Genomic DNA, 14,211 nt, shown 5'->3' on the forward strand with positions numbered 1-14,211 from the left:
CACAAGAGTCCTGGTTTGGTCCCCTTAAGTCAGTGGCCTTCAGCTTCTACCAGAACCCTGTCGGCGGCCTTCAGCTTCTACCAGAACCCTGTCGGCGGCCTTCAGCTTCTACCAGAACCCTGTCGGCGGCCTTCAGCTTCTACCAGAACCCTGTCGGCGGCCTTCAGCTTCTACCAGAACCCTGTCGGCGGCCTTCAGCTTCTACCAGAACCCTGTCGGCGGCCTTCAGCTTCTACCAGAACCCTGTCGGCGGCCTTCAGCTTCTACCAGAACCCTGTCGGCGGCCTTCAGCTTCAATCAAAACAGCAACAACTGATTATGTGATGGCACAGTAGCATCCACTGGAATTGTACTGACTCTCTGCATAACAGCATCAGTTAAATGATTAAAACGTAATGCGTAATAACATGAATCTAATGTTGCTAACAAGAAAAAAGTAACAAACATAGTAAAAAATATTTATTTGACAAACATTCATCCAAATAATCCAATTCAAAAAGCCAATGTTATATGTCATGTCCTCACACCCCTCTGTCTCTTTAATGGCTGGGGCGAAAAGGGAAGGCCATGCCTGCAATGAAAGGCTGAGAAGGATATGAGGGATAGGAGGAGGGGTGAGGAGAACGAGAAGTGGGGTGAGGAGAGTGAGCAGAAAGGTGAGGTCCCAGGGGGCGGGGGCTGTAGCCCAGAGGAGGGGTGTTGACATGTGGGTAGAAGGCACTCTGTTGCACTGGTCCAGACAGCACAAGCTGGAGCAAGCTGAGAAACCAGAAGAACAAATTATCAGCAATATAAATGGGTTCCCAACCTAGGGGCCATGACTCAATATGGGTCACCAATATTGAAGAGCCTAAAAACATCCTTGTTTTTGTATTTTTCTTACATATATGCATAATTTGTACAATTCTTTACCATCAGTAATTTAGAAATAAGAGAAATTGTTCAGGGTTCTGAATACATTGGCAAGGTACTGAGTGTACACACACACACACACACACACACCCAACATTATGACCACCTGCCTAATATTGTGTAGGTCTCCCTTTAGCCCCAAAAAACAGCCCTGACCCCTCGAGGTATGGACTCGACTAGACCTCTGAAGGTGTGCTGTGGTATCTGGCACCAAGAAGTTAGCAGCAGATCCTTTAAGTCCTGTAAACTGCGAGGTGAGGCCTCCATGGATCAGACCTGTTTGTCCAGCACATCCCACAGATGATCGATTGGATTGATATCTGGGGAATTCGGAGGCCAAGTCAACACCTTGAACTGGTTGTTGTGTTCCTCAAACCATTCCTGAACCATTTTTGCTTTGTGGCAGGGCACATTATACTGCTGAAAGAGTCCAATGCCATCAGGGAATACCTTTGCCATGAAAGGGTGCACATGGTCTGCAACAATGCTTAGGTAGGTGGTATGTGTCAAAGTAACATCCACATGAACAGCAGGACCCAAGGTTTCCCAGCAGAACATTGCCTAAAGCATCACACTGCCTCCACCAGCTTTCCTCCTTCCCATAGTGCATCCTGGTGCCATGTGTTCTCCAGGTAAGCAACACACACGCGTGTGTGTTGGGAGCATCAGAAATCCCAGTGATGATTTGGGGTGCCATGTTATCTGCTGGTGTTGGTCCTCTGTGTTTTATCAAGTCCAGAGTCAACGCAGCCGTCTACCAGGAGATTTTAGAGCACTTCATGCTTCCACCTGCTGACAAGCTTTATGGAGACGCTGATTTCCTTTTTCAGCAGGACTTGGCACCTGCCCACAGTGCCAAAACGACTGGTAACAGGTTTGCTGCCCATGGTATTACTGTGATCGATTGGCCAGCCAACTCGGCTGACCTGAACCCCATAGAGAATCTATGGAGTATTGTCCAGAGAAAAATGAGATATACCAGACACAACAAAACAGACGAGCCGAAGGCTGCTATCAAAGCAACCTGGCCTTCTAGAACACCTCAGCAGTGCCACAGGCAAATTAACATACTTAGGAATCCATCCTGCAGGTGTTTTGTGTTAATTAGCTGATTATACTTTTTTGTTCTAATATTTAGAGATACTGGATTTTTTATTTCTGCAATCATCAAGATTGAAACAAAAAAGTATTGAAATGTTTCACTTTATGTGTAATGAATCTAGAATAGATGGTGTCACTTTTTGATTTCAATTATGGAACAAAATGAACTTTTCCACAATATTCAAAATGTTTTGAGATGCACCTGTATATACATACAAACATATATACAGTTGGGAGAACAAGTATTTGATACAAAGCATGTAGAAGTCTGTATTTTTTATCATAGGTACTCTTCAACTGTGTGAAGGAATAAAAAAAAAATAATCCAGAAAATTTTAAGTAATGCATTAGCATTTTATTGCATGACATAAGTATTTGATACATCAGAAAAGCAGAACTTAATATTTGGTACAGAAACCTTTGTTTGCAATTACAGAGATCATATGTTTCCTGTAGTTCTTGACCAGGTTTGCACATACTGAAGCAGGGATTTTGGCCCACTCCTCTATACAGACCTTCTCCAGATCCTTCAGGTTTCGGGGCTGTTGCTGGGCAATACGGACTTTCAGCTCCCTCCAAATATTTTCTATTGGGTTCAGGTCTAGAGACTGGCTAGGCCACTCCAGGACCTTGAGATGCTTCTTACGGAGCCACTCCTTAGTTGCCCTGGCTGCGTGTTTCGGGTCGCTGTCATGCTGGAAGACCCAGCCATGACCCATCTTCAATGCTCTTACTGAGGGAAGGAGGTTGTTGGCCAAGATCTCGCGATACATGGCCCCATCCATCCTCCCCTCAATATGGTGCAGTCGTTCTGTCCCCTTTGCAGAAAGGTTTCCACCTCCATGCTTCACGGTTGGGATTGTGTTCTTGGGGTTGTACTCATCCTTCTTCTTCCAAACACGGCGAGTGGAGTTTAGACCAAAAGGCTCTATTTTTGTCTCATCAGACCACATGACCTTCTCCCATTCCTCCTCTGGATCATCCAGATGGTCATTGGCAAACATCAGAAGGGCCAGGACATGCGCTGGCTTGAACAGGGGGACCTTGCGTGTGCTGCAGGATTTTAATCCATGACAGCATAAGTGTGTTACTAATGGTTTTCTTTGAGACTGTGGTCCCAGCTCTCTTCAGGTCATTGACCAGGTCCTGCTGTGTAGTTCTGGGCTGATCCCTCATCTTCCTCATGATCATTGATGCCCCACGAGGTGAGATCTTGCATGGAGCCCCAGACCGAGGGAGATTGACTGTCATCTTGAACTTCTTCCATTTTCTAATAATTGCGCCAACAGTTGTTGCCTATTGTCCTGTAGTCCATCCCAGCCTTGTGGAGGTTTACAATGTTATCCCTGATGTCCTTACACAGCTCTCTGGTCTTGGCCATTGTGGAGAGGTTGGAGTCTGTTTGTTTGAGTGTGTGGACAGGTGTCTTTTATACAGGTAACAAGTTCAAACAGGTGCAGTTAATACAGGTAACGTGTGGAGAACAGGAGGGCTTCTTAAAGAAAAACTAACAGGTCTGTGAGAGACGGAATTCTTTCTGGTTGGTAGGTGATCAAATACTTATGTCATGCAATAAAATGCAAATTAATTATTTAAAAATCATACAATGTGATTTTCTGGATTTTCTAACCCTAACCCTCTCACAGTTGAAGTGTACCTATGATAAAAATTACAAACCTCTACATGCTTTGGAAGTAGGAAAACCTTCAAAATCGGCAGTGTATCAAATACTTGTTCTCCCCACTATATAAACACATATACACACACACACACACACACACGAGTAATGTATGTATATCTGAGAAATATGAGTAATTTACATATCCTGAAAGGAAAGGAAATTATGGAATTTGATTCTGTTGAACAGTTGCAAAACAAACCCACTTAATTAATCCCTTTTATATTATAAATGAGGGAACATAGCTTGTGTTTTAAAATAATACAACACTAGATATGACTTCTTAGTTTGAATAATTATTCCATTGTGTTAGATTTTTGAGTACCAGTCTCTAAACTACCTACAGCTGCCAGTAAAGACATTGCACTGCGCAGAAACTTCCAACACAATTGTCTTTGTTATTTCTTATGAGTTTTAGTTTTAGAAAATGGACGGAATATAAAGTAAAATGCACAGCAATGAATAAGGAGGGAGAATGCAGGTTTAAGGATGGACAGAAGAGGGCATCCAAGAGAACCAAAATCATGTCTGAAAAGTGGATTTAGTAGACAAAGACATTTAAATGGGTAAGAGTATGGATTTTTTTTTAACATCCTTGAAGAACTCATGGCAGCACCAAAAATATTATATCAAAATATTCAAATGACCTCATAGTTTACCCCTCTAGTGGTTCCCCAGCATCTTTTCAGTTTAAGCAGATATGCCAATCTGCTCACACTTTTAACGTAACTAACTTGGCATTTTGTTATATTTCAGTTCTGTGCAGTAGTCTTTGTTTAATGTTAGTATTCAAAGTTAAATAACAAATCTCATCTCAATTTCCGACATGGTACAGGTTTATGAAGGTGTATTTGGTGAGGGTAAGGGGTGCATTGCGATTGGTTCTTACTTGTTGTGTGGGAGGTGGGAACAGAGAGCTCTCAGGTCCTCTGTGGGGAGAACACACAGAATATTACATCAACACTGCATCACAGGACATTACAACTGTAGAACCCACAGGACATTACAACTGTAGAACCCACAGGACATTACAACTGTAGAACCCACAGGACATTACATCAACACTGCATCACAGGACATTACAACTGTAGAACCCACAGGATATTACAACTGTAGAACCCACAGGATATTACATCAACACTGCATCACAGGACATTACAACTGTAGAACCCACAGGATGACATGCCTACCTCGAGAGCAGAGCAATGCCCCTGCTGCCATGGCGACCTGCAGAGCCTGGGCTAGCCTTTCCAGTGTGAGCTGGGTGTGTGTTTGTGTGTCACCCTGGAGAGGGTTCAGCTCCTCCAGAAGACGTGAGAGGTCAGAGATCAACGATGTCAGCTGTTCAGGTTGCATCAATGCCAGACGACCCAGAAGTCCCTTCTCTCTCAGCACACCCGGGAGGAGGAGTAGTACCTTGAAAAGGATTATAAACGATTATAACCTTTCAACTCTAATCTCTAAACATGATCTGAGCCAGGACGCCTGGGAAATACGATTTATGACCTCTTAAATGGGTAGTGCAGTTAAAAAAAGTATTTTTCTGTTTTTCTTTGTTGATTTCCTATACTTCTTTATCATATTTGAAAAAATGAAAACAGATGTTTGTTAGATTTGTATTTAACTCCGGCTCTTAGATGATAATATTATCTAAACTGCTAAATACATGTGATAGTTTATTTATCGAATGCACCAAATAACACAGCGTCATCCTGCACAATGAAATTCTTGTGACACGGCACACGACATCTACGTAGTAAGAATAAAAAAATATATAAAGCAAAAATATAACAATAATTTACATAGCAATGTAAAGTAGCAACAAATAAAAATAAAAAAAGGAGTTGGACGGGGAATATGAACAATATGGGTAGAAGTATTGAATATTATAGATACAGCAAGTATAGCAATAATATACCTAATATAACATACAAAACACACATACTGCAAACTAGCAGCAATTTAAAAAGAGTTGGACGGGGAATAACAACAATATGGGTAGAAGTATTGAATATTATAGATACAATGAGTGTGATATGTCCATGAATGTTACATACAAAAAAATATTCTATTCACATTAAAAGTACCTGAAAGGGCATCAGAGCATCTGGAATGTTCATATGTGATTAGTATGATCATGGATCAGTGTTGCTGGTTGAGGAGCCTAATGGCCTGGGGGTAAAAACTGTTTTTGAAGTACATTGTGAACAGACCATAGCCTAGGTGGTTGTGATCTTTAATGATGTTCCGTGCTGTCCTCAGGGATCTTGTATGGTAGATGCCTTGCACAAAGGGGAGATGCGATCCGCAGTGGAGCAGCTGCCGTAATGCAGCCTGAGAGGATGTTTTCAACCGTGCACCTGTATAACTTGGTGAGAGTTTTTACAGACAGGCCAAGTCTCCTCAGGATGTATAGGTGTTTTTGGGCAGTTTTCACTGCAGAGGTTGCTTGCCTTGAGTGAGGTCAAGTGAGGTTGATGAACACACAGAGGAACTTGAAGTCAGAAACTCTGCTTCAGCACCATCGATGTGTATGGGGGCATGACCCCCATCCACTGCTTCCTGAACTCATCTCCTTAGTCTTGCAAACACTGAGAGAGAGTTGTTGTCCCAGCACCATGTAGCCAGGTTCTCTACCTCCTCTCTGTAAGCGGTCTAATCACTGTTGGAGATGAGGCCCAGGATGGTGGTGTCGTCTGCAAATATAAGGATAACATTGGAGCTGTGTGAGACCATGCAGTCATGTGTGAACAGGGAGTACAGGAGGGAACTGAGTACACAGCCCTGGGGGGCTCCAGTGCTCAGGGTCAGTGCGGAGGAGGTGAGGTTGCCCATTCTCACCACCTGAGGTCTGCCCATCAGAAAGTCCAGGAGGGAGGTGTTAAGACCCTCCCTCCTGGACTCCTGGATATATGTGCTACCTTTTTCCAGGTGGGAAAGAGTGGTGTGTGTTGTCAGGGCGATGGCATCGTCCATAGGTCTGTTGGGTCGGTATACAAATTGAAAGGGGTCCAAGGTGTCAAGTAGGGTGGCGGAGATGTGAGTTCTGACCAGCCGCTCGAAGAACTTCATGATGATGTCAGTGCTACAGGGCGGTAGTCATTCAGGCAGGTGATGGAAGGTTTCTTTGGTAAGAGATTTGTTACAGCGCCTACAGAAGGAATTCAGACCCATTCACTTGCACATTTTGTTGTGTTATAGACTTCTTCATTTATAATTGATTTAATGCATTTGTATTTGCCATAAATCCACACGACAACCTATAAAAGAGACCACACTTTTCAAGGAAATTGGTGCCAATCTTTACATTTTTTTTTATTAATTCCGACCAACTTTTCCGACCCCTTGTGGTACTTTTGTCAGCAATCAACTTAAGTCTTTTAGATTTGCTTCTACCAGCTTACGAGTCTTCTGAATATGCCTCTACCAGCTTAACAGTCTTTTCCAGGTATGCCTCTAGCTGCTTAAAAGTATTCTGGGTATGTGCCAGCTTTGCACACTTGGATTTGTGACATTTCTCACATTATTCCAAGTGGATCCTTTAAACCTCTGTCAAATTGGATTTTCAGATGTTCCAAAATGTTCCATGGGAGAAGCTGCCCAAATCCTGATGGCCAGTTCTAGGCAGAATGTTGTTGGTTCCAACCTTCTTCCATTTCACAATGATGGAGCCTAATGTGCTCCAGGAACATAACACTGCTATAACAAATTGTTATGACAACCCCAGATATGCCTGACATTTTTTTTATCCGTGAGGTCAAGGGAGATTTCCATGGGCTTGGCTTGGTTTTGTGGGACCTTATACAGACAGGTGTGAGCCTTTCTAAATCAGGTTAATTGGTTTAAAATTGGCACAGGTGGACTCCTAAACCTAACCCTCTAAACCGTCCCATACATGATACGTACCGTTATCTAAACCGTCCCATACATGATACGTACCGTTATCTAAACCGTCCCATAAATGATACGTACCGTTATCTAAACCGTCCCATACATGATACGTACCGTTATCTAAACCGTCCCATACATGATACGTACCGTTATCTAAACCGTCCCATACATGATACGTACCGTTATCTAAACCGTCCCATAAATGATACGTACCGTTATCTAAACCGTCCCATACATGATACGTACCGTTATCTAAACCGCCCCATACATGATACGTACCGTTATCTAAACCGCCCCATACATGATACGTACCGTTATCTAAACCGTCCCATACATGATACGTACCGTTATCTAAACCGTCCCATACATGATACGTACCGTTATCTAAACCGTCCCATACATGACACGTACCGTTATCTAAACCGCCCCATACATGATACGTACCGTTATCTAAACCGTCCCATACATGATACGTACCGTTTCTAAACCGTCCCATACATGATACGTACCGTTATCTAAACCGTCCCATAAATGATACGTACCGTTATCTAAACCGTCCCATACATGATACGTACCGTTATCTAAACCGTCCCATACATGACACGTACCATTATCTAAACCGTCCCATACATGATACGTACCGTTATCTAAACCGTCCCATACATGATACGTACCGTTATCTAAACCGTCCCATACATGATACGTACCGTTTCTAAACCGTCCCATACATGACACGTACCGTTATCTAAACCGTCCCATACATGACACGTACCGTTATCTAAACCGTCCCATACATGATACGTACCGTTATCTAAACCGTCCCATACATGATACGTACCGTTATCTAAACCGTCCCATACATGATACGTACCGTTATCTAAACCGTCCCATACATGATACGTACCGTTATCTAAACCGTCCCATACATGATACGTACCGTTATCTAAACCGTCCCATACATGATACGTACCGTTATCTAAACCGTCCCATACATGATACGTACCGTTATCTAAACCGTCCCATACATGACACGTACCGTTATCTAAACCGTCCCATACATGATACGTACCGTTATCTAAACCGTCCCATACATGATACGTACCGTTATCTAAACCGTCCCATACATGATACGTACCGTTATCTAAACCGTCCCATACATGATACGTACCGTTATCTAAACCGTCCCATACATGATACGTAAAAAGGACGTTACAAGAATTCATACTTAGATTCCAACTCGGTACCAAATAAAAATAAAAAATCTGATCAAAGTTAACACTTTCATTGTACCGGAGAATATTTACTCAAAATGATGTCAAACTTCTGCAAGGATAGAGAAAGTCACCATCATCATGGTGAGTGCAGCACCTCAACCAGCGTAATCAGAGCTAGGAATCAGAGCTAGTCCAGGAAAGCAGTGTTGAGAAAAATTTGGTTAAAATATCACTCCCTTTAGTCTAATTCTGATGAGTTGTCTCCCACAAATTGCATTCCTTCCCACCTTTAACTGCGCATTCCATGCTACATGCAAGCATATGCGTTGAGGCAAACCGTTTGTATCCGTGACAAGGAGAAAGCTTTATCAGGTGAACGTCAGAGCAGTAGAGCATTCCGCAAAGTTACCAGGGGAACGTAAGGCATTTGAGCATCAGGCAATTATCAGGGGTGTAACGATTTTGATTCTAGTTCAAAAATTGAAAATTAATAGGTTTGATGTCAAACTGCAAAATTTAAAAGGAGTTCACAATTCTGTAATTAAGTGATTTTAGAGAGTTTTTCCAAGTTTGAGTGTTAATTTAAATGTTCTATATATTTACATTGTATTTAAATAAAAGTTGTTTTAATAAAAAGCAAGTGTTTATTATTTACAAAACAGGGCCAATAGTCTTAAAAACACTGACTATCAGCCCTGATTTTTTATTATTTTTTAATCAAAAAAACGAGTTCAAACAGGTTCAGTTAATACAGGTAATGAGTGGAGAACAGGAGGGCTTCTTAAAGAAAAAATAAAAAGTCTGGGAGAGCCGGAATTCTTACTGGTTGGTAGGTGATCAAATACTTGTCATGCAATAAAATGCAAATTAATTATTTAAAAATCATACTTCAACTGTCAGATTCCGTCTCTCACAGTTGAAGTGTACCTATGATAGACCTCTACAGACCTGCGAAATCAATCCACCAAACTTCCAGTGGAATTGGGAGTAAAGAGCCCACCTGCAGAACACTTAGATGTAGCGCAGAGAACAGAGGCCCTGCCTCTGGCTTGGTATCTGGCATCCCATTGGACAAGCCCTGCTTCCTGTCTCTCCTGTAAGCCAATGGGGATTTGACACACCAGCACACCAGTCCAGCCAGCGGTGTGAGGTCCAGGGAGCCCATTGGTTGGCTGGATGAGGCAGGAGTGTTCAGCAATGTGACGAGGACCAACCGAGGATCATCTTGGATCCATGACACCACCATTTGTAACAGCTCTACTGGGGGACTCAACTCTTCTACACACACACGCACACGCGCACGCGCACACGCACACGCACACACACACACACACACACACACACACACACACACACACACACACACACACACACACACACACAAAGTGTGTACATTTGTTTCTCAGAGTTTCCTTTAGACAACAAATAGTGTTGTTTTCAAGAACATACTTGGCCTGATGTGCGTGTGTGCGTGGGTGTACCTCATAAAGCCTGATGTGGGCGTGGGTGTACCTCATAAAGCCTGATGTGGGCGTGGGTGTACCTCATAAAGCCTGATGTGGGCGTGGGTGTACCTCATAAAGCCTGATGTGCGTGTGGGTGTACCTCATAAAGCCTGATGTGCGCGTGGGTGTACCTCAAAAGCCTGATGTGGGCGTGGGTGTACCTCATAAAGCCTGATGTGGGCGTGGGTGTACCTCATAAAGCCTGATGTGGGCGTGGGTGTACCTCATAAAGCCTGATGTGCGCGTGGGTGTACCTCATAAAGCCTGATGTGGGCGTGCGTGCGTGTGAGTGTGTGTGTTTACCTCAGAAAGCCTGATGTGTGTGTGCGTGTGACTGTGTGTGTACCTCATAAAGCCTGGTGTGTGCGTGTGTACCTCATAAAGCCTGATGTGTGCGTGCGTACCTCATAAAGCCTGATGTGTGCGTGCGTGTGACTGTGTGTGTACCTCATAAAGCCTGATGTGTGTGTGCGTGTGACTGTGTGCGTACCTCATAAAGCCTGATGTGTGCGTGCGTGTGACTGTGTGTGTACCTCATAAAGCCTGGTGTGCGTGTGTTTACCTGTAGACAGGTCATAAAGGGTGGTGACCGCAGTAATGAACTGGCAGCAGAACTGAGGCGAGGAAGAGCTGATGTTGTTCAGGGTCGGAACCATGGAACCAGGAAGTAGAGAGCAGTAGTCATCTACCAATCCACTGGCTAGTCTCACACAATAGACTGTATGGGATCGCTGGAAAACACACATTTCTGTTTTCTTTTTCATGGAAGAGACACTCAAGCTTCTGCTCCTCTATTTCTTCAACATCAAACATACATGGTTTTTTAAATGGTATGAATTTTTTAATGTATAACCCTGCTTTCACCATCACCCTAAATTTAGTTTATTGATTTCCAGAAAAGAAAACTAGGTCAGAATTGCATATTTAATGCAAATGAAATATTATAGAATCAAAATAATTTAAACAAAAATCCCTCGTAAAGGGGTGTGTGTGCCAGCCAATAGAGAGACAGACATTTCTCAAATGCACCTTAGTTCAAAATATCCATAACAGCGTGCAGTGTATTCTAACCTGCAACCAGGTAGCAGCACACTCCAGAATGGGGACCCTGCCAACAGCGATTGCCATGGAAACTAGCTTTCCTAGCAATGCCATGCGACTCTCATCTGCCTGGTTACCTTAGTAGGAGAAGTAAAACACAGACATGATACAAAACACTATATAAATTCAGGGCTAACAAAACAACACAAACATCAGTGTCACGGGTCACCTTGTAGTATGAACAAAACAACACAAACATCAGGGTCAGGGGTCACCTTGTAGTGTGAACAGGGCAGAGAAGATGAGTTGTCTCACAGCATCCCTACTTTGTTCCTGAAAACAGCTGCACATGATCTCCAACAGCTGCAGCTCCTGTAAAGCACTCATCCTCTAAACAAACACACACACACACACAACACACAACACAAAAACACACACACCCCACAAACAAAAAGCACCAACACACACACTTATGAAACCATGTTCAGGACATAATGGAAGTGACAACACTGCAGGAGTGTTCTGTCTCTGTACCCTGTGCAGTATGAATTCCTCCACTAGTTCCAGAGTGGGCGTGTCCACCGAAGGGGAGGGACTATTCTGTACCTGTCCAGACAGGTAGATATCCAGGTGGTACAGCACCTGAAACAGACAGCCAGTAAGGTAAGCAAGCAAGTTTATTTATATGAAAACATCAAAACAACATCATAGTAGTAAAAGAATTTAAGAAAATAAGAACATATAAAAAGAATAAAAACGGGATAAAAACATAGGAAGCTATACAAGCTGTAGGGCTAAACAGTGTGGTTAAGTTAAAGTGCTCAGTCATAGGCACGTGAAAAGAGAAGTGTTTTAAACCTGGATTTTAAAATTGGCGTGTTTGGGGCACGTCTAAGATCTTCTTGTAGTTTATTCCAGTTGTGTGCAGCATAACTTCTAAACGCAGCTTCTCCATGTTTACTTTGGACTCTGGGCTCTGATAGCTGACCTGTGTTCATGGATCTAAGAGCCCTGCTCGGTTTATAGATAACTAGTCAACCCGTAACCAGTCAACCCATTTTATTCCAAAATACATAATTACAATAAGCTGTAAAAACTGTGTTTTTAATTATTACAAAAATGACACATAATGGTTATATAATCATACGTGACGTGTTTCCAACCTCTTTAGCAGCACTCAGTGCATCTCGACGCAGCAATGACTGTCGCATATCTCCCATCATGAGATCCCTAAAAACACACACAGACACACGCAAAGACAAACACACACAGAGGCACAGACACACACCCACACACCAAAAACACACAGTGAGGCTTGAAAAGTTAGATGAGTACTTTCGGTTTATTTTCTTGAATCAGCAATTAAGGTGTATAAATGTTGGGAAAGTATATCATGCAAGTAACAGTAAATCCTTCAATAGAACTAACATGCTGGTTTACTATGGAGTGCATTAGAGACAGAGCTCCGTGAGTTTTATTTAGACATGTGTAGTTGTACGTTGAGTTGTAGTTGCAAGTTCAATTGGCAAATGTGTAAAAAGACAATGCAAGCTTGTATTATCATGTTGTTATGGAAAATCATTAATGTGAACAGACATAATAGTAATCTGTGTATCATGTGAAATATGATTGCCAGTGCATTCTAAATTATCACCAAACTTAGCTTCTGTAACTTCATTAATACTATTGTCCACACACACACACACACACACTATGATTATCTGCTGTACTTCGTTTTGGTTTTGTCTTGTAGAAAAATACATTTGATTGATGAATCAATCCAGCCAATGATGTTGTGGTTTTGGCAGAGGGAACTGATTGGTCAGAATAAAAGCTCCCGATCCAATTGACGGAGCCCTGTCATTAATGTCAATCCATAGTTCAGGTTAAATCTAACCCCAGTAGAACTAACTAGCTGGGACGATCATGGAAACCAGTTCACTTTTTTGTTTTTCTTTACCAGGTAAGAATGCAAAGAACACAGCATCGACCTGGGAACAATTCGTCTTAACCGTCTTGTTAAGGAAAATAAAAACTACATGTTTTACCTGTCGTCTCGGATTAGAATCAGTTACTTTATATACTATATTTCCTGGGATAACGCGTGTGATCACTAAAGCTACCCTAACGCAACTTCAATAAATCAAAAACATTGGAAATAATTACTTAAATTAAGTCGATCCCACCAGTGCAAGAAGTAGCACATTTAACAACAATTAGCCTGAGCTTGACCAGATAGCAGCCCAACTAACCAACCATGGAAGCAGTAACAGACCGCTGACCAGTATTATCTTTAGCTTGCTTGCTACTTAAGTTAAGAGCCAATGTTACAATTGCTCGATATAACGTGTAACTAGTCAATTAAAAATAATATTTACAGGTTAGTGATAATATAAAGCCTTTCTTACCTCGTAAAAGAGGAAACAAAAGCGTACAGGCACTGTAGTCCACAGTGCGTAACTACGGAAGCCCGCTTGAGACTATCCTACGGAAGCCTTTAAAGTATAAGCAGCACGCGTCTGTAACAACGCGTTTTTTGTTTTGTTCTTGCGTTTTCCATTTTTGTATGGTCTAACGGTGTTCTGCAAGGAGTTGTTAAAAAGCGCAAAGCGGTGCTTATTGTACAGGTAGTAAACTGGGTAGGAAAATGTAATACCTGAGGGAAAATACAATACCAAAACATGTTCTTAATTCCATATATAGAACATGGAGAAAATAAAGGAAACTCCAAACAATATACAGTGGGTATGGAAAAGAATCACCCCCCTTTAAAATAATCACATTTTGTTGCTTTGCAGCATGAAATGAAGACAGACACAGTTTTTGTTTCTTTTCAGACCAATGACTTTTCAGACCAATGCATGATTGT

At 42.2% G+C, this 14,211-nt stretch overlaps 1 protein-coding gene across 1 annotated transcript; it reads right to left on the reverse strand.

Moving 5' to 3' along the window:
• Nucleotides 1–442: 442 nt before the first annotated feature.
• c9h7orf26 (chromosome 9 C7orf26 homolog) lies at nucleotides 443–13,838 on the reverse strand. Its single transcript, XM_010866333.2, has 10 exons — nucleotides 13,751–13,838; nucleotides 12,506–12,572; nucleotides 11,877–11,984; nucleotides 11,618–11,732; nucleotides 11,373–11,479; nucleotides 10,864–11,032; nucleotides 9,797–10,074; nucleotides 4,882–5,107; nucleotides 4,581–4,620; nucleotides 443–759 (listed from the first exon to the last, which is right to left on the reverse strand). Exons 2-10 carry the CDS (start codon nucleotides 12,563–12,565, stop codon nucleotides 540–542), a joined length of 1,323 nt encoding a protein of 440 aa, XP_010864635.1. The 5' UTR covers nucleotides 12,566–12,572; nucleotides 13,751–13,838; the 3' UTR covers nucleotides 443–539.
• Between the last annotated feature and the right edge of the window lie 373 nt (nucleotides 13,839–14,211).

Source organism: Esox lucius, chromosome 9 (genome assembly GCF_011004845.1).
Source record: "Esox lucius isolate fEsoLuc1 chromosome 9, fEsoLuc1.pri, whole genome shotgun sequence".
NCBI classification, from domain to species: Eukaryota; Metazoa; Chordata; class Actinopteri; order Esociformes; family Esocidae; genus Esox; species Esox lucius.

What these genes read in the sequence shown, in the direction of transcription:
- c9h7orf26 (XM_010866333.2), bottom strand. Translation starts at nt 12,565, where the DNA reads ATGATGGGAGATATGCGACAGTCATTGCTGCGTCGAGATGCACTGAGT. An exon ending in CACTGAGTGCTGCTAAAGAG is followed by an intron (nt 11,985 to 12,505) that starts GTTGGAAACACG and finishes TGTCTGTTTCAG; the next exon opens with GTGCTGTACCACCTGGATAT. An exon ending in CCTTTATGACCTGTCTACAG is followed by an intron (nt 10,075 to 10,863) that starts GTAAACACACGC and finishes GTGTGTGTGTAG; the next exon opens with AAGAGTTGAGTCCCCCAGTA.